The sequence below is a fragment of the Mobula birostris genome, chromosome 12 (assembly GCF_030028105.1).
Source record: "Mobula birostris isolate sMobBir1 chromosome 12, sMobBir1.hap1, whole genome shotgun sequence".
Classification (NCBI taxonomy): domain Eukaryota; kingdom Metazoa; phylum Chordata; class Chondrichthyes; order Myliobatiformes; family Myliobatidae; genus Mobula; species Mobula birostris.
This window is the reverse complement of record NC_092381.1, coordinates 35,087,025-35,112,351: the sequence shown is the minus strand read 5'-3', so window position 1 is coordinate 35,112,351 and position 25,327 is coordinate 35,087,025. Positions and strand designations below refer to the sequence as shown.

General features: G+C 41.3%; 1 protein-coding gene across 2 annotated transcripts in view; it reads left to right on the top strand.

The window, feature by feature from the left end:
* Window positions 1-23,501, top strand: part of usp24 (ubiquitin specific peptidase 24) — a 255,619-nt gene extending 232,118 nt beyond the window's left edge. For both annotated transcript variants that reach the window (XM_072273615.1, XM_072273614.1), the window contains exons 64-67: window positions 1,082-1,157; window positions 7,812-7,898; window positions 14,566-14,676; window positions 16,101-23,501. In XM_072273615.1, the coding sequence (XP_072129716.1) occupies window positions 1,082-1,157; window positions 7,812-7,898; window positions 14,566-14,676; window positions 16,101-16,163 (337 nt within the window). In that variant the 3' untranslated portion in view covers window positions 16,164-23,501. The remainder of the gene's footprint in view (window positions 1-1,081; window positions 1,158-7,811; window positions 7,899-14,565; window positions 14,677-16,100) is intronic.
* Window positions 23,502-25,327: the final 1,826 nt, after the last annotated feature.

Genomic DNA, 25,327 nt, shown 5'->3' with positions numbered 1-25,327 from the left:
TTGCTAATGGATCTGATTACTAGCCTAGATATAATAATAGGCATCCGTTAGTCTGCTGAGACCATGGATTTGCACCTTGGAAGGTTTCCAGGGTGCCGGCCTGGGCAAGGTTGTATGGAAGACCAGCAGTTGCCCATGCTGCAAGTCTCCCCTCTCCATGCCGCCAATGTTGTCTAAGGGAAGGGCATTAGAACCCTTACAGCTTGGCACCGGTGTCGTTGCAGAGCAATGTGTGGTTAAGTGCCTTGCTCAAGGACACAACACGCTGCCTCAGCCAAGGCACGAACTAGCGACTTTCAGATCACTAGACGAACGCCTTAACCACTTGGCCACGTGCCAACACAGCCTAGATATAAAAGAGCACTGATATTTCAGAGGTTCTTAGCCAAGAGGATACTCAAGTAGGGAGGGGAAAACCCATCATATTTGAGAGAAAAAGGTGACCACTTTACATTCTAGATAGATCTGAATGGTGATCAGGCACTGATGTATTTCATGAAGTATTGAATTATTTGTGGTCCTAGGAACTTGTCACCTGTGTAAGATCTTTCCAGTTTATGTAGAACAGCAGTTAATAACTTAGTTGGTCACCACAATTGCTAAACAGTTTGCCTTTTTTAAAAAGAACATACTTATTGTACCACATGTTTCCTTCCTCTGGTTCAAATGCGTGCCAATTTATGGCTAGTTTTATGCATATCTCTATGGAGATGGTTGAGGCTGGGCGCTCATGTGATGTATGTTTTTATTTCCCACTTACCATTCTGTACCTGAACACTGTCTAGATCTTGCCACCTTCATGCATGGTTTGATTTATGTTTGACCATTGGACAATTATTCCAATGATGCTAATTTACTTCAGTTTTACCAAAGCTTGGCCATACCACACTTCTAAATTTTGCTTTCATGTCAAGAGCAGTCACTCTCATCTCTAGAATTCATCTTAAACTGTCTTTCTGCTTTATACCTAGGTTTTTGAGAGTAGCAAGTGCTACTTTGTTTAATTTAACCAGATCTTTGGTTTTATTTTAATTTTGCTTTTCCTCATTCCAAGATAATTGTTTGCTTTAATATTTAATAGATGTCCAGCTGCAAAGGACTACTTTCGTGAACATCCCCATCACTGGAGCTGGGCTGTGCAGTGGTTACAGAAAAAGGTAAGTACTCTATATTGTTACTACATTTCATTGACTCCATGTCATTGGATGAGCTCTATCCTCTTACTACATTTGTGGAAATCAGTATTCTCAACCATTGCCTGAACCATATTTGATAGCACATAACTCTTTGAATCTCTAATGTCTTTTAATTTATAATTATTAGCAAAGGACAGTACTATGTCTTGATGTTAAAAAATGGATTAAAGGACAAGAGAAGGATCTTCGTTTGGGAAATCAATTAGTAAAATAAATTATTTTGGGAGAGTAGTCTAAGACACAATAAATTTAACAGTAAATTATTGTTAGGAGTTTTATCTGGGTTCACAAACAGTAATTGTATGATAGGCCATAGTATAAATCAGGGAATGGTCAAGTTTAGTTGTCGTTCGACATGATGAATATGGCCAAACGAAACACCATTCCTCAGGAGCCAAGGTGCAAAGCCCAGTCGTATAGTCATACACAGTACAAGGCACATATAGCAAATATAAGATAGCAATAAACATACGGTTGCATTTAGCAAAAAATAGCCCCAGCGTGAGCCTAGTCCACAGCCGTGCAGCTCCCCCACTGTCAGTCTCTCCAATGAACCAGATTTGCAGTATTCTACATTGCCAATGTCCAGCAAAGTCTTGCGATCACAAGAAAAACATCCAAGATCATCACTCAGTGTTAGACAGGACACCGCCTTTGTGCACCAACTCTGATGCCTTTCTGTAGCTGGCAGCAAACAGTCCACACCAAGTCCAGCTGCTCTGCTATCGAGCAACTTGCTGATGGGGCATTTCTGCAGTAGTTGAAGTTCTTAATATCCAGCGGTGTCTTGCAATCGTAAAAAAGACATTTTAAAAAAGACAACAACGCTTTTGGTAGTCCCCATAGAGTCCCCGAATGTCCTGCCATCTTACCAAAAGTCATGTTCAATAAGATGAGGTACACATTTGTTAATCTGTTTTTAAGTTTAAGTATTTTTGGAATATGGTCATCAACAGCAAGCCAGCATTAGTTGCCTTTGTGAATGTAATCGTAATCCTGTACCTTAAATCCCTATAGTCTCTCTGGTGAACGTACTCCTGCTGTGCTATTTGCTGGGATGTTCTGGAATTTATACCAGTGACATTGCAGGGCATGCAATATATTTCAAGGTCATGGTGTGGTGGGAAGAAGAGGGAACCTGCAGTAGTGGTATTCCCGTACACTTCCTGCCCTTATCCTATTTTGTGATGGGGGCTGTAGGTTTGTGTGGTGCTGTTATTGGGCAACTGCTGTGCATTTTGCTGATAGTGGAAACTGCAGCCACCGTATAGCAGTGTTGGACCAAATAAATGTTTAGAGAGACTGCAAAATCAAGTGATCTAAATTGTCCCAGATTGTGTCAAGTGTTTTCAGTGTTGTTGATGCTACACTTGTGCAGCCAAAGTTCAAAGCAAATTTATTATCAAAGTACATAGATGTTACCAAATACCACCCTGAGATTCGTCTTTCTGGCATTCACAGTAAATACAAAGAAGCAATAGAATCAATGAAAGGCCACACACACAACAAGATGGACAAACAGCCAGCGTGCCAGGAGGGGGTATTGAATCATATTCCTGATGTCTGCCTTGTAGATGGCAGAAAGGCCTAGAGGTGTCTTTAGAGGAGTTGCACACCAAAAGACACCATCTCTGGCTCTGTTAATACAATAATCATGGTTACCTTAACACGGAAGTTTTGTACTGACTGGCTCCTGGCTCAAGCTACGAAGAACCAACTGTCATCCAACATTGATGACACTCATCTCAATGCTGTCAACAAGTTTTGCTACCTGGGAAGCGTAATAACATCCTCAGCTTCTCTGGATGTAGAGATTGAGTCAAGAAACAGAAAAGCCTTTTTTGCCTTTGGTCAGCTGAAAGACCGGGTTTGGTCACAGAACATCAAGTGCAAGGTATACAGGGCCGTTGTCATATCAACCTGTTATATGGATGTGAGACATGGTGCCCATATCAGAGACACTTACGCCAGCTTGACCAACTACAACAGCGTCACCTGCGTTCTCTGATGAAGATCACCTGGCAAGACAAGGTCTCCAATACTGAAGTCCTCTCTCGAGCCGGAATGCCAGCAGTTCCAACCTTGGTGATGTCTGCCCAGCTGTGCTGGGCAGGGCATGTTGTCAGGATACCCGATGGAAGACTGCCCGAGGACATCTTGTACGGCCAACTGTCCAGTGGTACCCGAAAACAAGGAGGCCAGCAACTACAGTACAAGGATGTTCTGCACAGGAGCCTCAAGAAAGCTGACATTGCCCCATCAACATGGGAGGATCTGGCTCAAGATCATTCACAGTGGAGGGACGGCATCAGAAAAGGTGTGGACGCTGCTGAGAACAAGCTCAACGAGGCAACAGAGGAAAGACGCAGGAAGCGCCACAGCAGAGCTTCTGCCCCTGCTGCCCCTCCAGGCCTCACCTGCCAAGTATGTGGCAAGGGCAGTCGCTGTCAAGGATCGTCCTGTACAGCCTCTCCAGGATGCACATATCACACCCCCTAACTGACTGAAAGGAACCATCATGATCCTACGGGATGGATAGCTAGAGAGAGAGAGAACCTACATATAGAAAGACCAACCAAATTATTAGCAGTAATGCACAGTACAAATTCATGGAATAAAAGCAGAAAATGCTGGAAACACTCAGCAGTTTTAGTAGAATCTGTTGGGAGGAAAAATCAGGTTAGAGACTATTTAAAGGAAGTTCTTTAAATGAGAGATTTAGTATTCTGTAATGAGATGGTTGAGTATCTGGTAGATATGGGACTTCTAGGGATCATTATATAATAGTTTTATATATATATAGTGCCTTGAAAAAGTATTCACTGCTCACAACTGTTTTCACAATTTACTGTCTTATTTGCTTAGTTTCAAATACATCGAAGTAATTTTTTGAGCTAATCTACAAAACATTGTGCATCATGTCAAATCAAAAGAAAAATTCCAAAAGCTGTCAACAGCTTACTGAAAATTGAAAACCAATATTGTGAGGCTAAAAAATTATTCATCGCCTTTGTAATTACTACACTGACCTACTGCAGGAGAAATATATTACCTTATTTATTGATTGTTAATGTTCATCAATATGTGTTGATATTGGAAGATCACCTGCTTTCAGTGAATCCATAAGAATAAACACAACCGCTCTCTGTTAGGTCCAACAGTTTGGTAGTTTTTTAACAGACCAAATCAAAATGAGGACAAAAGGGCTTTCAAAACAAGTCAGGGGAATAATAACAGAGAAGCACAAATTTGGGGACGCAAGACTGTCTTGAAGCTACTGAACATACCTCGGAGCTCATTGCAGTCCATCGTGAAAAAATGGAAAACTGTGAATCCCACAGCCACTCTGCCTACATGGGCCACCCCTCTCTACTTAGTTGCTGGAGAAGAGCGGCTACTGTGATGTCAACAGTCACTCTGAGTGAGCTGCAGAAGTCAGTTGCTGCAACTGGAGATGAAGTTCACGGCTCCACAATCTCTAAAGCCTTGCACATAAAGGGTACTTATGAAAGAGTGGCAAGGAAGAAGCCCTGGCTAGGAAAAAAAAGCATCTCCTTGCTCCTAAAGACATTGCAAAGTGTCACTTAGAAGGTACTATAAAGATGTGGAAGAAGGTCTTGTGGTCGGATGAAATTGAAGTGAAACTTTTTGGCTTCAACTCTAAGTTGTACATAAATCTAATACTGCTCATCTGCCAGGTAATGCCATTCTTGCTATCAAGTGTGGTGGATGCTATGGGGATGCTTTTCAGGAAAGATTAATGTTGCTAAATATAGAGAGATCCTGGATAAAAACCTGCTAGCCTCTGCCAGAAAGCTTAAACCAGGAAGGAAGGTTTTCTTTCATCAGGGCAGTGACCCAAAGCACACTGCCAGGGCAGCCATGGAGTGGCTTTAGATGAAGAAATTTGATGTATTTGAGTGGACTAGCCAGAGTCCTGACTTTAACCCACTCGAACATAAATGGCAAGACCTCAAGATTTCTGTCCACTGTCACTCCCCAACTAATCTGGCACAGCTTGAGCAAGTTTGCAAGTGGGCAAATCTTGCTCCGTCACATTGTGCAAAGCTAATAGCGACTTATCCAGAAAAACTGCTGGTTGTAATAGTTGCGAGAGATGGTTCAACTAAGTACTGAGCAAATACTCTGAAGTGCTGACATTTCAGGTTTGAATTTTTAGTTTTTCATGCTTTACAATTTTCTTTGTTTTTTGTTGAGTGATGTCACAACAATAACTTTGAACTCAACATTAGTAAAACCAAAGAATTTATTGTGGACTTCAGAAAGGATAAGATGAGGGAACACAAGCCAGTCTTCGTAGAGGGATCAGAAGTGGAAAGGGTGAACAATTTCAAGTTCCTGGGTATAATCATCTCTGACGATCTATCCTGGGCCCAGTTTATCGATGCAGTTACCAAGAAGGCATGACAGTGGCTATATTTCATGAGGAATTTGAGGAGATTTGATACGTCACCAAAGACACTTGCAGATTTCTGTAGTGGAGAGTATTATAACTAGCTGCATCGCCGTCTGGTATTGGGGTTGGAGGGTGGGGAGGCACTGCACAGAATCGAAATAAGCTGCACAAAGTTGTTCACTCAGTCAGCTGCATCATGGCCATTAGCCTCCCTATCATCCAGGACATCTTCAAGGAGCAATGCCTCAAAAAGGTGGTATCCATCATTAAGGACATCCAGCACTCAGGATATCCCGTCTTCTTGTTGCTACCACCAGGAAGGAGGTACAGGAGCCTGTAGGCACACACTCAACAATTCAGGAATAACTTCTTACCCTCTGCTGTCAGATTTTTGAATGGACATTGAATCCATGAACACTACCTCACTACTTTTTGTTTTGTTTTCAATACGTATTTAGTTTAACTTCTTTTAATATATGTACTTATTACTGTAATTTATAATTTTTATTATACTGTATTGCAATTTACTGCTGCCGCATAACAACAAATTTCACGACATATGCCAGTAATATTAAACCTAACTTTGATTCTGATAGCAGTAAGCTTGACATCTTTGGTTTCGAAAATGCTGGAATATATTATCAAGGAAATGTTAACGTGACATTTAGAAACCAGTAAGTGGATTGGACACTTTATTGGTGAAAAACCTGTAAGAATTACTCATGAAATTGTTATTCCATTATATGGACAAACCAGCCCATGTGTGTTGGTCTTTCAGAAGGCATTTCTTAGCCACATAGGGATTAAAGAAAATCGGATTGGAAGTTTTTTATGAGCAATATACTGGGTGGGTTAAATGTCAGCTAATGGTCAGTAAAATGTAGAATGAGCAAGTGATAAACAAGAGATTCTGCAGATGCTGGAAATCCAGAGACACGCACATAAAATGCTGGAGGAACTCAGCAGATCGGGCAGGATCTTGGCCCAAAATATCAACTGTTTATTCCTATCCATAGTTGCTTCTTGACCTATTGAGTTCATCCAGCATTTTTTGTCTGTTACTAGGGATAAGCATGTTATTTTTAGCTGGATGCTGTGACTGGTGAGGTGCTGCAGTTTCCCAACTATTTATAATAAAATGTATGTCTTTGATTGTAATGAGGTTGGATGGTGTTAAAGTGTACTTTTTCCAAGTTTGCATTGTTATTAGTATAGAGTACAAAGTGTTTCATTGACAAATTAAAGTGAAAAGACACTGTAGATGTCCTTTGGTAGCAAAAATATGTTGATTTGTTTTCTTTTATGGTGAGACTTGAAAGAGGAACCCAGTTTGTTAACATGCAGGGAAAGAGAGTAATTAGGAATACCAGAAGCATGCTGCCCTTCATTTGAAAAGAATGAAAATACAAAATGTACCTGGGTCAAATAACACAGGACCTGGTGAAATTGCAATAGAAGTATTATGTACTGGTCCAGTCTTCCTACCTAAAGAGGAAAATAGTTGAGATTTAGAGAATTCAACAAAGGTTTGCCAATTGATTCTGGTATGACATGTTGTAGAGTAAGTAGAAGAATGTGAGGTGACCTTTTTGAACAGTACACAGTTCTCTTGGAATATGCAGGATAGCTGTTAGATGGAATTCTCTTGGCTAATGTGTCTGGAATAAGGGATTACAAACCCGAAACTAAATATTATACTATTCAGGAATGTGAAGAGGTTTCTTCAGCTAGAGCAGGTAATCCCAACCTATAGTTCCCCAAGTCAGGAGCCCTTGAGATAGTTAATGAATCTTTGGAACTCTGCAGCTAAAGAAAGCTCTGAAGGCTCAATCACTAAATATGTTCAGAACACATTTTGATAGGTTTTTGGTATTAATGGAATCCAGGGATATTAAGTTAATGCAGTTCAGTGGCGCTAAGATCTTATTGAACGATGGAGTAGAATAAGTTGCTCCTTGTGTTTCTTGTGTTTTTAAACACTTTTCCAAACCTTTCAGAGTTGCTGTTCACAAAATCCAGAATTTAAGTAAAGATCAGAGTGACAAGCTCTTCAATACTGGCCTCATGTCTGATAAGTTACTGAAATTTTTAACTGGCTTGCTTCTGGAGTATCTTGAAATATTGAAGAAATTGAAGACTTACTCTTATACCAGGAGACTGATAAAGATTGTACCTTTTTTTTTCCTCCTTTGGGTTAGATGTCGGAACATTATTGGGCCCCGCAAAGCAACATATCAAATGAAACCTCAACAGCAAAGACTTTTCAGCGCACAATTTCAGCACAGGTATGTCAGCTTCCTCATTTACTTGCTCCGTCACATTGCGCATTCAGACAGAGACGTAATGTAAAGATTTTTACTGGTGTATGTGAAGGATGTAAGAAATAAAATCAATCCAATTCTTTATTGTAACAATGGCAGGCAAAGAAAGAGTGGCAGTTTATTTGGCTTTTCTGTACAATCAAAATGAAAATTGATGGTTCTTTTAGTGTCCCTTTATTCCTTTGACATTGCTTTAGAAGTATGAGATGGGGTATAGGGGGAATATGGAATATCACTAATCAAATTAAAATTGAATTATTTATATATTATCTATATCTATATCTTCTATATTCTATATCTACCTTGGTTTTGTATTTAGTTGTTAGTGCTATCTGATCTGCAGATTTTGAGTATTTCCAGGATTTTTCGATTTCCAGCAACTGATACGCTCTGCATCTCATAGTTCTGGCAAGTTGATTTTTTTACTTTCTATCATTCCCCTTTGTTCACTTCACTAGATAACTCAGCATTAATTCTCCTCTTTAGGCAGCGCTGAGAGCAGTAATTTCACCTAGATAACATTGATCTCTGCTATCACAAACATTCACTTTTGTTACTTCGCCCTCTGCAACTTAAGATAGATTTGTCTTCCTCACTTTACCAGTTCTAATGAAAGGTCATCACTGACCTGAAACATTAACTTGTTTCTTTCTCCATTGGTGCTGCCTGATCAGGTGAGTATCTCCATTATTTTCTATTTTTGTTTTTATGAATAGTGCCATGATTTAATAATGTTGCATTCCCTTAGCTCTGTACTACAATTTCAGGTGCTGGAACAGAATAATAATTCTTAGAATTAACTCTACTTCCAAGCAAAGCTGTCCCTTTACCCCCTTTTGCACTGTTCTGAGCTTGCTCTTTTTCCACCTGCTGTGGATTCAAAACAACTGGAATTAAGCTGTAGGGAATGGTCCAGAATGACTTTTTCTCTCTCTGCTTTCCATGATTTCTACAAATGGAAGTAGGGCAGGAACTCAATTCCAGGCTCCCTCATCCATTGTTGCTCTGTATCTCATGGTTCTGAGCACAGAAAGCACTTTGTGGGGCTTGATATGTCCAATTGGGCTCTCAGTTTGAAGATGACCTAAAGATTAGAGGAGTTGAGAGAGTGAAGAAGGTTGTCAAAGGATACAGCAGACAATAGACTAGTTATAGATATGGACAGAGAAATGGTACATGGAGTTTAATCTGGACAAGTGTGAGGTGTTGCACTTTGGAATGTCAAGTTTAAGGTGTAACTATACAGTTGGTTACAGGACCTTTAACAATATTAGTGTATAGAGGGATCTTGCGGTCTAAGTCCCTGGTTCTCTGAGAGTGGCCACACAAGTAGGCAAAATGTTTAAAGTGGTGTATTGCATGCTTGCATTGATTGAATATGAGCGTTAGGAAGTCATATTGCAGCTATATACAACTTGGGTTAAGTCACACTTGGAGTATTGCGTGCAATTCTGGTCACCCAATTAAAGGAAGATATGAAAGCTTTGGAAAACTACAGAAGAGGTTCACCAGTTTGCTGCCTAGATTAAAGCTATCAGCAGAGGTTGGATGATCTTGGTTTATTTTCTTGAGAGTGTTGGCGGCTGAGCGGAGGCCTTGTACAAGTTTATAAAACGAGGAAGGACCATAGATGGACAGTCCTGAAGAAGATCTCAGCCAGAAATGTCGACTGTTGATTCATTTCCCTAGATACTGCTTGACCTGCTAAGTTCCTCCAGTATTTTATATTTGTTGCCTTAAACAGTCAAAATCTTTTTTTTGCCAAAGTAGAATTGGCAAGAACGAAAGACATTCATTCTAAATGGGTGGAGATGTCAAAGGGAGATGGGTGGGCAGTTTATTTTTAACGCAGTTTGTAGGTGCCTGAAACAGGCTGCCAGTGGTAGTGGTGGAAGCAGATACGATAGTGGCATTTAAGCTGGTCATGTAGCGGTGTGCTACACACAGCGCTAGAATAACCACACAGAGTCAGTGAGTTGGAGTTGCGGTAAAGAGACTTATTCAAACTTCACGGCCTGCTTTAAAGCCTTCCCGTTCCCGCCCTCCCTGGGGCGGGACTGCTGTGGGGAATGCATATTCCCAGACCCTTTCCGCACACGGGATTTTCCCCCTGCTGGTGAAGATGGCCTGGCGCCCTTTTTGGGGCTGGCCCTCAGCCTGCGCGTGCTGTTGTGAGCTGGTTCGTGGGTGCCAGAAAGTGGGTCGCCACATAACCCCCCTCCCCCAGAACCGGCGATACCTCCCCCAATGTTCACAGTCTGGATCGGCCTCTCTGTTTGGGAGGTCTGCCCCTGCGCCGCGGTGCCTGAGCCTGGACCGGCTGCGCCCAAGTCCACATGGGCCGATTTGAGTCGGTCCACCGTGAAAACCTCCTCTCTCCCCCAAGTGACCAGCACAAACGTGGATCCGTTGTTCCTGATCACCTTAAACGGCCCCTCGTAGGGCCGCTGTAGCGGTGCCCGGTGTCCTCCCCATCGTACAAAAAGAAACTTACAGTTCTGCAGGTCTTTGGGTACGCAGGTCGGGCTCTGTCCGTGCTGTGAAGTGGGTATGGGGGCCAGGTTACCGAGCCTCTCCCGTAGTCTGTCCAGGACTGCTGTGGTTCCTCTTCTTGCCCCCTTGGGGTTGGTATGAACTCTCCTGGGACGACCAAGGGTGCGCCGTACACCAACTCGGCCGACGAGGTGTGCAGATCCTCTTTGGGTGCCGTGCGGATTCCGAGCAGAACCCAGGGAAGCTCATCCACCCAGTTAGGCCCCTCCAGGCGGGCCATGAGAGCCGACTTCAGGTGACGGTGGAAACGCTCCACTAGTCCGTTCGACTGTGGGTGGTAGGCAGTTGTGTGGTGTAGCTGCAATCCTAAAAGGCTGGCCATAGCCGACCACAGGCTGGAGGTGAACTGGGCACCCCTCTCGGAGGTAATGTGGGCCGGTACCCCGAAGCGGGCTACCCAGGTTGCGATCAGTGCTCGGGCGCAGGATTTGGAGGTGGTGTCGGTGAGCGGGACTGCCTCTGGCCATCTGGTGAACCGGTCTATCATAGTTAGGAGGTACCGCGCTCCTCGCGACACTGGCAGGGGCCCCACGATATCCACATAAATGTGGTCGAACCTCCGGCGGGTGGGTTCGAACCACTGCGGCGGAGCCTTGGTATGCCGCTGCACCTTGGCCGTTTGGCACTGCATGCACGTTTTGGCCCATTCACTGACCTGTTTACGCAGTCCATGCCACACAGATCTGTTGGAGACCAGCCAGACGGTTGTCCTGATGGAGGGGTGCGCTAAGTTGTGAATGGATTCGAAAACCCGCCGGCGCCAGGCTGCTGGGACAACGGGGCGGGGTTGGCCGGTAGCTACGTCACATAGTAGGGTTCTCTTACCTGGGCCTACGGGGAGGTCTTGGACCTGCAAACCGGAGACCGCAGTCCTGTAACTGGGGATCTCAGCGTCTGCCTGCTGTGCCTCTGCCAGTGCTGCATAGTCCACCCCCTGGGACAGGGCCTGTATGGTAGGTCTGGATAGTGCGTCCGCCACGACGTTGTCCTTTCCTGAGACATGCTGGATGTCTGTCGTGTACTCGGAGATGTAGGACAGATGTTGCTGCTGGCGGGACGACCAGGGGTCGGACACCTTCATGAACGCAAAGGTAAGCGGTTTGTGGTCTGTGAACGCGGTGAAGGGCCTACCTTCTAAGAAGTACCTGAAATGCCGGATTGCCAGGAAGAGTGCCAATAGCTCCCGGTCGAAAGCACTGTATTTGAGTTCAGGTGGCCGTAGGTGTTTGCTGAAGAACGCCAGGGGTTGCCAGCGACCCTCGATGAGTTGTTCCAGCACTCCACCGACCGCTGTGTTGGATGCGTCCACCGTGAGGGCAGTAGGAACGTCCGTTCTGGGGTGCACTAGCATCGCGGCGTTTGCCAAGGCTTCTTTGGTTTTAACGAAAGCGACTGCGGCCTCTTTGTCCCAGGTAATGTCCTTGCCCTTACCCGACATTAGAGTGAAGAGGGGGCGCATGGTTCGGGCTGCTGAGGGGAGGAAACGGTGGTAGAAATTCACAATACCCACGAATTCCTGCAGGCCTTTGATTGTGTTGGGTCGGGGGAAGTTGCGGACCGTGTCTACCTTGGCGGGCAGCGGGGTTGCCCCGTCTTTAGTAATCCTGTGGCCCAGGAAGTCGATGGTATCGAGTCCAAATTGGCATTTGGCTGGGTTGATTGTAAGGCCGAATTCGCTCAGGCGGGAGTAGAGCTGGCGGAGGTGGGACAGATGCTCCTGCCGACTACTGCTGGCTATGAGGATGTCGTCCAAATAGATGAATGCAAAGTCCAGGTTGCGTCCCACCGCGTCCATTAGCCACTGGAAAGTCTGTGTGGCATTCTTTAGATCAAACGGCATTCGGAGGAATTCGTAAAGTCCGAACGGGAGATGTGTTGTTTTGGGGATGTCGTCCGGATGTACCGGGATTTGATGGTATCCCCGGACGAGGTCTACCTTGGAAAAGATCCTTGCGCCGTGTAGGTTTGCTGCAAAGCCTTGAATGTGCGGCACAGGGTAGTGGTCTGGCGTTGTAGCCTCGTTCAGCCTGCGGTAGTCACCGCATGGTCTCCAGTACCCCCCCCCCCACCCCCGCCAGTTGCCTTGGGCACCATGTGCAGGGGGGAGGCCCATGGGCTGTCGGACCGTCGTATGATCCCCAATTCCTCCATCTTCTTGAACTCCTCCTTCGCCAGTCGGAACTTGTCCGGGGGAAGCCTTCGAGCACGGGCGTGGAGGGGTGGTCCCTGGGTCAGGATGTGGTGCTGTACTCCGTGTCTGGGCATGGCTGCCATGAACTGCGATGTCAGTACTGATGGGAAATCCGCCAGGACCCTGGTGAATTCATCGTTGGACAACGTGATGGAGTCCAGGTGTGGGGCTGGCAACTTAGCTTCACCCAGGGAGAATGTTTGAAAAGTCTTGGCATGGACTAGTCGCTTCCCTTGCAGGTCGACCAGCAGGCTGTGGGCTCGCAGAAAATCCGCCCCCAGGAGTGGTTGGGCCACGGCGGCCAGTGTGAAGTCCCACGTGAACCGGCTGGAGCTGAACTGTAGCCGCACCGTGCGGGTGCCGTAGGTTCGTATTGTGCTGCCATTTGCGGCCCTCAGGGTGGGTCTGGGTTCCCTGTTGCGGGTGTCGTAATTTGTTGGAGGTAAAACGCTGATCTCCGCTCCGGTGTGGACCAAAAATCGACGTCCTGACTGCTTGTCCCAGAAATACAGGAGGTTGTCCTGATGGCCAGCTGCCGTAGCCATCAGCGGCGGCTGGGCCTTGGCGTTTCCCGGGAATTTGCAGGGTGGTCTACAGCGGCGGGCCTCTGTGCCCCACCACTGGTGGTAGAAGCACCATTGTTCGTTGGGCTCTGCTGCCGGTCTGTCGTTGGGTACGCGGCTTGGTGATCTGTGCGACGGATGCCCCTCTCTCCTCCTTGGCATTCCACAACACATCTGCTCGGGCCGCCACCTCCCGGGGGTCGCTGAAATCTGTGTCGGACAGCAGCAGGTGTATGTTCTCGGGCAGTTGCTCTAGGAACGCCTGCTCAAACATGAGGCAGGGTTTGTGTCCTTCAGCCAGGGCTAGCATTTCATTCATTAATGCTGACGGCGGCCTGTCTCCCAAACCATCCAGGTGCATTAAGTGGCGTGCTCGTTTGTGCCGTGAGAGTCCAAAAGTCCTTATGAGCAGGGCTTTGAATGCTGTGTATTTGCCGTCCTCCGGGGGCGACTGTATAAACTCCTCAACTTGTGCAGCAGTCTCTTGGTTGAGAGAGCTCAGCACGTAGTAGTAAGGAGTGGACTCCGAGGTTATCTGCCAAATGTGGAATTGTGCTTCTGCCTGTTCCAACCACAGACGGGGTCTCAGCGGCCAAAAGCCTGGCAGTTGTAACGAAACTGCGTGAACAGATGCAGCATCGGTCATCTCTGGCCCAAATATCGTTTGGGTCGTCGGGGTCACCAAATGTAGCGGTGCACTACACACAGCGCTAGAATAACCACACGGAGTCGGTGAGTTGGAGTTGCGATAAAGAGATTTATTCAAACTTCGCGACCTGCTTTAAAGCCTTCCCGTTCCCGCCCTCCCTGGGCGGGACTGCTGTAGGGAATGCATATTCCCAGACCCTTTCCGCGTGCGGGATTTTCCCCCTGCTGGTGAAGATGGCCTGGCGCCCTTTTTGGGGCCGGCCCTCAGCCTGCACGCGCTGTTGTGAGTCGGTTCGTGGGTGCCAGAAAGTGGGTCGCCACAGTCACATGAATATCCAGGGTAAGGAGAGATAGAAATCATGTGCAGGCAGTAGAGATTTAATTTAATTTGGCATCATGTTTGGCATAGATATTGTGGGTCAAAGGATCTTTGCCTGTAATATGCTGTTATTTGTTCAGTTTTACAAATGAACAACAGTTTTTGCACTTCAAAAGATATTTATGCAGTTACGGAAAGACTTTGGTTGTCCCGAGCTTGTGTATATTGCTGTATAAAAAAAGTCTTTTCAGATTAAAATTCAGTCTTAACTGGAGAACTTTTCTTGACTTCAAGACAGCCTAGATTTAAATGTCACAACAAAATAAAACCCTAAGATATCAACTTATTTTGCAACAGGATACATTAGCCTATGCTACAGCCCTTTTGAATGAGAAGGAACAATCTGGGAGCAGTAATGGTTCAGAAGGCAGCCCAGCTGCAGAGAATGGAGATAGAACTCTTCGACAGGTAAGAGGAATTCCTTAATAATTCACTGTAAATTTCAGGAAAACAGCTACAAAATATTATGAATAAAATGACAGGTAAATATTGTGAACTTACAATATAATAAATATTAAAAACAAACTTAAATATTGATGTATTTTACAACTCAGGAACTTGTCCATGCAATTAATTTAATGATTGTCAAAGTTGGAAGTATAACATCTAAGTAGTGGTGTATTTTAAAATGGAAACATGGTCCTATTTTTAAAATGCTGTCATTTTAATATAAATTAGTGAATACATTGCAGTTTAATTCTTCTTGGTATCAAACCTCCACCCTCAAGTTCATGTGCATTTTACGATGCAATGACTACACTAATTCAGTCCCTCTCAGGAGATAAAGATTAAAGCGGACCTGTTGATGTTTTTTATTGCAGATTTTACATTTATATTCTGCAGAGTTAACTTTATTAATAGATTCCTAAAGAAAAATAAACCATCTACTTTCTTTCTCATAGAATTTAGATTTTGCATGAGGTGTTCCCCTTAGACCACAAGAGTTCTGGATGTAATGCTGAGACTCTGTAAGACATTGGAATTTTGTGAGCAGTTTTGGGCCTCTTACCTAAGAAAGGATGTGCTGGTATTGGAAAAGGTCCAGAAGAGGTTTAGGAAATAAAAAAGTTAACCTATGAGAGGAATGTTTGATGGCTCTGGGCCTGTACTCGCTGCTCGCTGTTTGGAAGAATGAGGGGGAAACTCACTGAAACCGATCAATTATTGAAAGACCTAAATACAGCGGATGTGGAGAGGATGTTTCCTGTCGTGGGGGAGTCTAGAACCAGAGGGGACAGTCTCAGAATAGTGGGATGTCTCCATTAGAACAGAAATGCAGGGGAATTTATTTAGCCAGTCGGTAGTGAATCTGTACAATTCATTGCCACAGACGGCTGTGGGTGCCAAGTCATTTTGTATACTTAAAGTGGAGGTTGATAGATTCTTGATTAGTAAGGGTGTCAAAGGTTTACGGGGAGGAAAGTGTTGAGAGGGATATTAAGTCAGCCAAAATTGGTGAAGCAGACTCAATCAGCCAAATGCCCTAATTCTGCTCTTATGTCTTATGGTCTTAAAATTCAGTGCACAGGATCTTCTGAGAACATCTGCAAGAGAGAGGTTAATATACTGGTCCAAAGCCTTATTCAAAATGCCATTCATCTGTATTTCTGTTTCAAGTGACTCATTTCTTCTGTGTTTTTGATGTTTTTATATTTTTATCTCAAAAGGTTTAGTGAGTTTTAGAACAAATGCAAGAAACTAAGATAACCATTCTATATTTCTCTTTTCATCATGGCTTTGCAGCATGCAAGTGTTGTTATCTTTAAGGTACTGCAATTTTTAAGCCTAATAAGGTCTGACTTGTAACGCCTCTGTTTTTATTTCAAACTTAGGGCTCAGAATCACCAATGATGCTTGGTGAATCTAAAAGTGATTTTGATGATATGGATCCATAAAAACAACTGGAGATTCCTTTGGACAATGCTTGGTGTCAATTAACTTTATTAGTGCTGAATGACTAAGCACTGTACCAGATGGCTTTAGGCACCATTCAATTTGGAGAAGGTGCACAGACTCCCAGGTTGCAGATTGCAGGCACTGTTGCAAAGCAAACCTTGCCAAGAGTTGAAGTTCAAGACTTAATGCAAGTCTGTCTTGTTCTTTGAAGATTTTGTATGGAGAAGGATAATTTGATTGTGCTTGTGAATATATGAAAGAGGAAATTTTTATCTAATGCTTTCAGTAGTAACTGCGGAGGATTTAATTAAGATTTTCATACAATCTTGGTGAAAGAAGAGCTTGTTAATTTGTGTATTATAGTTCCCAGAGTTTGGAGTAACAAAATCCTTTGTGGTACTACGTTATAGAGATTTAATTTTATTTGTATAATAGAGCATCTGATAAATCTGTTCATTTTAGGTCACGATTTGTTTGTTGGAATATTTAATAGGTTCCAGGTGCTTTTGCAAAGAGGAATCTTGGTGAACAAGAATGTACTCTCTTCATGAGTGTGTCTATTGTGTTACATTTTTTAATTGCAACCTGGAGCATTATTAAATATTAGATTAATCCTTTAATAAAGGCAACACTCATTTTTTAAAAATTCATATGACCAGCTGCCATTTTCCAATGAGATTGATGTTAACAATGTTTATTTTGTTTTGAGAAGCTCAGAGTCTAATCTTTATTGCCCTTTATGCAATAGGTGTTAGAATTTTAGTTGGAGAGTTATTAACTGATGTTTCATTACAATGTCTTGTATCACATTATTTTGATCGCACCATAAATTTGCATTCTGTTTTAAAGATGGCCTTAATTTGTTTTAAAAATTACATTTTAACACCTTTTACAATAGAAATAGAATATGTTATGGGCAAGTGTGTAATATTCACCTACACTAGTAAATTCATGCATGTTATATTACAATGTCTTAAGTTACCAACCCAGTAAATTATGAGAAAAGAGGGCACCTACATAGTATGTATATTTATCACTGGGTTTACAGAATATACATGACATCAAACAGTTTATAACCATGAAAGATTCATTGTTTTCATTTCACAGGGTCTTAAAAGAATTTGTATTTTTCCCTTTATATGTGACATGTGCAACTAGATGATTTGCACCCAAGCCTCTTCCCATATTGCTGCAGACTGAACTGCCTGAAACTTCCCTCCTCCTCTGTAGAAAATCCTTTTAGCATCTCTCTGTGGCACTAATAAGATGAGCTTGCATGGTAAGCATTTACTGACACATACAGAATAGCCATATAGAAATATAGAACACAGCTCAAGCTCTTGCACTGTATCTGAGTACTATTTAGTAAACTCCATCCAGTTGGGTGGATTCTCATTTCCAGTGTGTCCTGTAGTACATATTGTTACAAAAGGGTTAACATTTGATTTAAACTTTCATTGATGAATTTCTGTCTGCTTTTAAACCAGTAATCTTGTTGGTATTGTGCACTTGTCCATTACATAGTTGAGTTTGTGGTGCAACAGTCAAATTATCAGTTATGGCTACTTGTGTTTTAGGAGAAAAGGGAATGGGAAAGAAAGATGTCAGTGAAGCATATAACCCTTGGAATGTCTTTGGCATTATCACTACAGTAGAAGCTTGGCATGAATTGATAAATTGACATAGGAAATTTAAACCATCTTTAATGTGATGGACCTGAGAGAAATTACCCATTTCTTCCTTGGCTTCTGTGTGTTGAGTTGAAGTATCAATTTGAATTTACAATGCATTAACCCATAAGGGTTTGACAAAGAAATTCTCAGCACTTTCCAACCAAGGAAGAAAATTGTTTAAGCTAGTAACCCCAATGGAAATAAAATTAATTTACCTATATTGAAAATTTTTAGATTTTCTGTGATCATTCGTAGACTTGTACAGGGAGGGTCAGTGGAATATATTGTATTATTGGTTCTGAAAAGAACAGCAAATTCTCATTCCCACTTAGTCTGAAATCAAATAAAATTGGATTGGTTGGTTGCCACCTAATTAGTGCTTAAGAGCCACTTTAACACAATTCTGGGTATGTAGCTAGATCAGTCATAAGAAATCTGTATGGTGAGAAAACCAAGCAACTAACTTTCAAAAATCCAATCTCACAAATTTGGCAGATTAGCAATTAAATTGTCACACACTATGTTTCTTGTCAACTTTAAAGTAGTTGAAACATGTACAGTAAACTTTAATGTTCCTTTTTTTTCCCGCACTAGAACATCTGGATATCTTAGCTTATCTAGCCATCCCCACACTATCAAATTTTGATTTAGACTGGCAGTGAGCATAAAACTACACTAGAAATACCTGACTTGTTTCAAGAGCAGTAATCTGCAGCCAGTTTTGAGTCATTTTGGTCAATCTTCTGCAAGTAGATTTATGAATAGAATATGGCAGTGTTTGGAAATTAAAATGAATTCAGAAATAGGCAGCTGGGCTGTGGTTGCTACTTAAGCAATGTCTTAATGGACAGAACACCTTCAGAATATACAGTGCATTAATCTCTTCAATAGCCCATGGAAAATGTACTAAAGCACTATTTATGTTGTAAAGTCATGAAATAAGCACTATTTCCTGGTTAGGTTTTTAAGGTATTTGTACAATGTTCAATAAGAGCTTTTTTAAAGTTGCAGTTTGCTTTGTTAAAATGTAAGTGTATCAGCTTTTAATCAAAATGTTCACCTCTATTTAGAAATATTGTTGGCTAACTTGCAATCAAATTCATTTTTAGATTGTAAGTAAGCTATGGTTAATTTAAAACACCCAACCAATGTGAACCTTTGTTAATTACAAACAATGGTGAAAGAAGACTGAACAGAAGTACAGATGCAACATCCTGGAGACATTTTGACATATGTTTAGGTTAATGCTGTTAAGGGTTAAGATCATTATTTTTTCTTCAGTCTAATTGAAACTTTTTAGAAATATGGAAGATATATTTGCGGGTTGACTACATCACTCTTGCTACTGTATTGCAGGCTGAATCTGCTGAAAGGCTACCATAGAATATTATAGTGAGAATAATGTAAATTACCTCCTGGGAATCACTGGAAACTAATGAGACTGTGTAGGCTGAATTGTGGTAACAAATGAATGTGTGGTGAGTGGGTTGCATACTATTCCCACCACTACTTTATTAGCCTCCATTTTGTGCCAATTTATGAATTACTTGGTGAAATGCAGGAGACTTTTTAAGTTTGTCCTTTTGTATGCAAGGTTTTTGTTGCCATATGTTAATGAATAGGCCTTTGATCTTCTGCCTTACTATACAGTCACAGTATACCAAGAGTAACACATCTTGGAGGTCAGTCTTTCATCAAATGACAGTGTCCACTAAGGACCACCAAGCCAAAGGCACAGATGGCCACAAGTGCCTTTTTTATTTTTGCTGGATCTCAGAATAAAATTTTAGTACATTAGCCACCTGATAATGAGAGTGCTGGTTGTTTAGTTTCTAGCCTAGTTGTCTTTTTAACTATTTATTAGCAGTCTATCTGTAGGAGCTGCACAGTGCTGTCAGTTGCAAATTGCCAACGTCTACTTCAATAATTCTAATGCCAATGAGCAAAAATGCTGAAAATTGCATGCTCACCAGAGCCAAAATGATTGTTGATTTATGGTATCGCTTCTAATGCGGACATCAGTGGGTTGATAGAAGATTTACTTGACTGTCTATTATTTTACTAGTTATTATTAACATGGGCAATGAAGTGGTTAGCATTAATTAGAAGCTACTAATATTTCATTCCACACAATTATCTATGCAAGTGTAAAGGGGTCTTATTGTTGCAAAATGATATGTTCATTTTTGCCATCTGGCATCTTTAGAGATAGCCTTATCAGCAGAGTCCAGAGGTGAAATTAAAATCCATCTGCTCTGCTTGAAATTGTGACTTGTTCATAGTCTCTGAAAAAGCATCCCTTAGAGTACCAATATGCATTTCTATTTTCTATAGATCTTTCTAACTGATTTTCACAACCCAAAGCCTCCTTAAATGAGGTTTGAACAGTTCTTCAGAAGATGTTCATGTGCATTATGAAATCGTTTTGGAGAGTTTTTCCAAAGTAAATCCAAATACTATACTTTCATCTACATTAGAGATTTTTATTTGATCAATTTTGGAGCTGGAGTTGACTCAAAGGTCATAGATGCATGTTTTTTTTAATTCCTTTCATTACTTATTCCAATGAGTGTGATGCTGTTTGATTAGGTATTAACAGGTCTGGATTTTTCCCTCTAGTAGAACATAGAACACTGTATCACAGGAACAGACTCTTCAGCCTGCAGTGTTGTGTCGATCTAAGTAAATTAGTAATCAAATGGGCAATTAATCTAATATCCTCTGTCTACACCATGTCCATATCCTTCCACTTTCCTCACATTAATGTGCCTATCTAAATGTTTCTTAAAAGTCTCTAATGTATCTGTCGCTACCGCCACCCCAGACAGCACATTCCAGGCACCCACCAGTAAAGAACTTGTCCCTCACATCTCCTTTGAAATTACCTCCTCTCACCTTAAGTACGTGCCCTCCGGTTTTAGACATTTCCACCCTGGGGAAAAAGATACTGTCTACTGTCTAGAAATTCCTGTTTCCTTCTTCCCATGAGACCTTTGTTGTTTAACTTTGATTTGTCCTGATAAGCACAATGAGATTGCCTACAGTCACACTTCTCCAATATTTTAACCTCTTGAGGTAACTACTAAGAAATGAACAAGTTTGACAAGCTGTTTCCCTCCTCTCTTTAGAAGGACCCACATTCATTCTTGCCGCTTTCAGTAAAGTAAACCTTCAGTTGCCATAAACTAACCTCAGAAGTTGAATTTTGGATTGAGTCACATATTGGTTTACCAAAAGAAAAGTTGCACTAAATAATGTAGATTAGCTTCAGGTAATCTAACCCTGCAGCCCGAGCTCTTTAAGCATTAGCATTCTGCTTTAGACCATAATTTAGGAGCAGAATTAGGCCATTTTGGCCCATTGAGTTTGTTCTGCCTTTTCAACATGCCTGATCCAATTTTCCTCTCAGCCCCAATCTTCCTTTATGGTTTTTGAGTTTAAGAACTGAATCTCATTTCTACTCACATCAGAGACAGTAAACTGAATCATACTGCTAATGTATCTTCTAAATGGGCCATTCCGCCAGATATCCTAACAAACAAAAGTGTTATTTCAATCCACCATTAAAAGGCCAACAGAATACTTTTGTTCCTACTAGTCTGATTGAATGGGCATAGAATGGCAGACTTGGGGTCAAGTCCTGGGGATTTTGCAGTGACATGCTAGTTTTTATTGTCAAGATCTGCATAAACTATTTTTTTTAAGAAGGAGAATGTTCCTTCTGTGCCTTACTATTCAAATTTCTCTTTCCACCAGCTATAGCTCCTTTGCACTTAACAGAAGATGATTCAATCAGTTTAGTTACAGCTCTTTAACCTTACTACTAGACCTTTAAGCAGTTCTGCTTTTTCGTGGAGTCCACAAACAAGTTCTCCTTTGTAATTCATAAATGCCCTTTTTAATCCTGACTGTATTCTTCTTTCCTTGGTTCCCTGCCACACACTGCAGTATTGTAAATATTCATTCTAACCTCCTTCCTGTTAATAATTTAAATTTTCACAAAAATAAAAAAATCTTGATGATTACTTGTGCTATCATTGTCAGCAAGATAAAGCATGAATTAAGGAAAATTAATGTTGTGGCAGTATTGCGGGATCACCCCACTCATCTCAGCATTTGAAAATGATACCATATACAGTATATCATATGAAGTAACATCTGAGGAACTGATGGGACCATTGAGTTATTGCTTCTGAAGTAAATTTTAAATGAATTCATTAGCCTTATTGTGATAGAAATCTGTAAGTAGTACTGAAGGTTATGTTACAACTCTGTAACCTAAAGGCAACATTCTCTCACCAGTAAGTGACTGAATGCTGGTCAACATCTGTTGGAAGTTGAAATGTGACCTTAATTCAGCATTTTATCTTACTGTAGCAAAATTGGAATTCAATAATTTTTCTAAGCCTTTTATTAATACAACCAAGCTGGAAAGGGCAAATGATGATCTGCCTGGCATAACTGCCCAATTTAGTGCTGAAATGGTCACCCATCCCAATTTGAATCCCATCAGGGTAGACACAAGAGGGACAAAATGGAGGTTTCATGAAGGGCTGTGCTAAGTGCAATAGGGTTTTTATTTCAGATCCTACAAAGAGCCTTGAATAGCAGTATCTACTGAACCCAAATACAATACTTTAAGACAAAACTCATTATAGTTTTGATTTAATGACCATTTAAAATACTTCTGAATTATTTTGAATGTATTAGATAGCCTATGATGCTAACTTTGTTTACACAAAATTGTAGCCAATAATCATTTGATTCAAAAGACTGCAATAAGTATATTGCAGTATCTTGTCAAAAGAGGAACATATTCCTCTGACATAAAGAATTTCAAGACGTACACTTTCCTGTGCCAATGATCTTCCTTGTGGTTATATTTGCTATTTGAGAGTAAATGTATTGTTATGCAAAAAAATCCTTTTAGTTTTCCAACATTGCAATGAAAACATTTTTGTCGCTTAAGATGCAGTTCCCCACTGATGTTAAATATTATTTGAAAACCTGTTTCAAATAAAACTAGGCATTGAAATGTTTATCAAGGTGGATGTGATGTATCTTTATGAATATTTGCCTTCAAAATATTTTTCAGATAAATAATGAAATGGGTCAGTCTTTGTGACAAACCTTGTTTTTTTTTAATCCTACTATCGTACACTCCTTCATGGCTGCCTCTCTGAAATGACCTGATTCTGTGAAAGATGTGTTTAGTGTTGTGAAGAATGCTTAATTCTCTATCCATACAGTTTTTCAAAAGCCTGTGTGGAATATCCCATTAGACTCTGAACATAACAGAGGAGGAGGAATAAAAACAGAAATCTAGTCCATCTTGTATAGATCGCATGTTTGGTCAGTATAGTTGGTCATAGTCCATAAAGAAGCTGACTCTAGAAAGGGAATATTGTACTTTGTGGATAATGACTGGAAAGGTCAAGGGAGAAATGAATTTGTCCTTATAGTCTAACATGCAAAAAGTGCAACCAGTAAGTCTTTGTCCTTATTCCTAAATATCACTGCTCAACGAACAATGGTGCATTGTCCATGTGTGTTACAGTTAAATTTTGTATTGCCCAGGGAATGTTTGTATGCTGTAATGTTGATCTTTTTTTTAATTAAAAAAAGATATTGAAAGTAACTTAAATAAAATGATTTTAAAAGATGCATTACCCACTTTGTATTTTGGTTTGAATGTGAAAAGTTTCAGGCAAACAGCAAAGACTTTATAAAACAAGTAATCTGTCAGTAAAATGCACATGTGAGCTCAAATGAACTTAATAAATTTTGCCATGTAAACATGTTTAGCACTTATCTTTGGTAAACCTTTCTAACCACACTTTCACCTTTCCCTGAGGTTCAGCCTCGCGCAAACAGTTCGAAAAAGCATCATGCAGTGATGACATCAGATATCAGCCTACCATCATCACCTCTTTGACCCACTCCACTCCTAACATGTGCCTAAATTGTCAGGTTGCTTGTCCGGCTTCTACCAGTGGAGAAGTAGGGAGTACCTCACCCAAACATGAGTATATTGAGTTCACTGTCTTCATTCTTGGCTATTTATTCAATCAATCTCCCTGAAAATGAGCTATACATTACACAACCTCAATAACATGTTTAGTCAAGATCTGAGCTGCTCACCTCACATACCATTAGGTGGACCATTTATTTCCTTCTCCAGTTAGCTCCATCTCTCCACCTTCCTCAGCTCACCTGCTGCTGCTCCCATCTATTGTTGCCTCCGGTCTTAAATATTCTAATGCATTGACTGGCTTCCCCCACTCATAAACTTGCGATCAACTAAAACTCTGCTGCTTATTCATTTTCAGTTAATCCCATGCAACTATCATCCTTTACTGATTAAGGAATTCCTTAATTTTATAATGATCAACTTCATTTTTAAATCCCTCTTTGACTTAATATCTTTGTGATCTCCTCCTGCCGTCTCTTGATGTGTCTGCCCTCCCGGTCAACCAGATTAATTTTTCCACTATTGGCTGTTGTGACTTCAGCCTAGGCTGTGAATTTCCATCTCTCTTTGATATTCCTAGAAACAAGCTTTAACCAAACTTTCAATTATTTGCCCTAACCCCTCTTCATATGATTCAATTTTTGTTAATGGTCTTCAAAGGCCTTTTGTTCCATTGTGGATGAGTATGCTGTTTAGAAATGCCTTTAATAACCCTGGCCTCTTAATTTCTCCATTGCTGTGCTCTCATTATAGTGCTATTGATGATTTAGGTCATATTAATTGAAAGTCCATATAAATCTTTACTCCTGGTTATGCTTCAATCCTTTCAAACCCTCTAAAATCCACTCTTCAATTTGGCTTTTAAACAACCCTTCCTTATGGCTCTGATTTTGTTCTGCTATGTTGAAAATGCTCTTTAAATGTTAATTGTTTTGACACTGGCTTTCTTCAATTGAAGACAATATATTTGCAAAAAAAGCAGGAGTTTGTATTTACAATCTCATCCTCAAGACAACCTATCTTAAATATGTTACTGACATTTAAGTTTACTTTAATTTGAAGGTATTATGCAAGCAGAATTTTTTTAAGGACTAGCATGATCTCATACCCTGTATTGAGATTTTTAAAAATTATTACCTTATGATGAGAGGTAAATGTCAAGCCAAGTGGATGAAAGAAAATTTGCGGGTTATGTTGAAGAGAAGGCTTGGATTCATCTTGGTTAAACAGTTGGCACAACATCATAGGCTGAAGGGCCTGTACTGTTCTATATTCAGAGCATCTCTGATCTCTGAGTCTGAATTGTCAGCCTAGATTCTTAAAGCCACAAAATAACTGGTGTGTGAAAAAGAAACTAAATAGCAAGCAAGTCTTTTGGATAATAGATCCCTTGAATATAAAAATTTTGAATGCCAAAATTGTACTTTGACCTTTTGTAAGGGAAGCAGAATTCCTTTAATGATATGGACTGTGATGGTGTAAATACTTGAAAAAAGTATTGCAGTTCTGGTTGAACTGA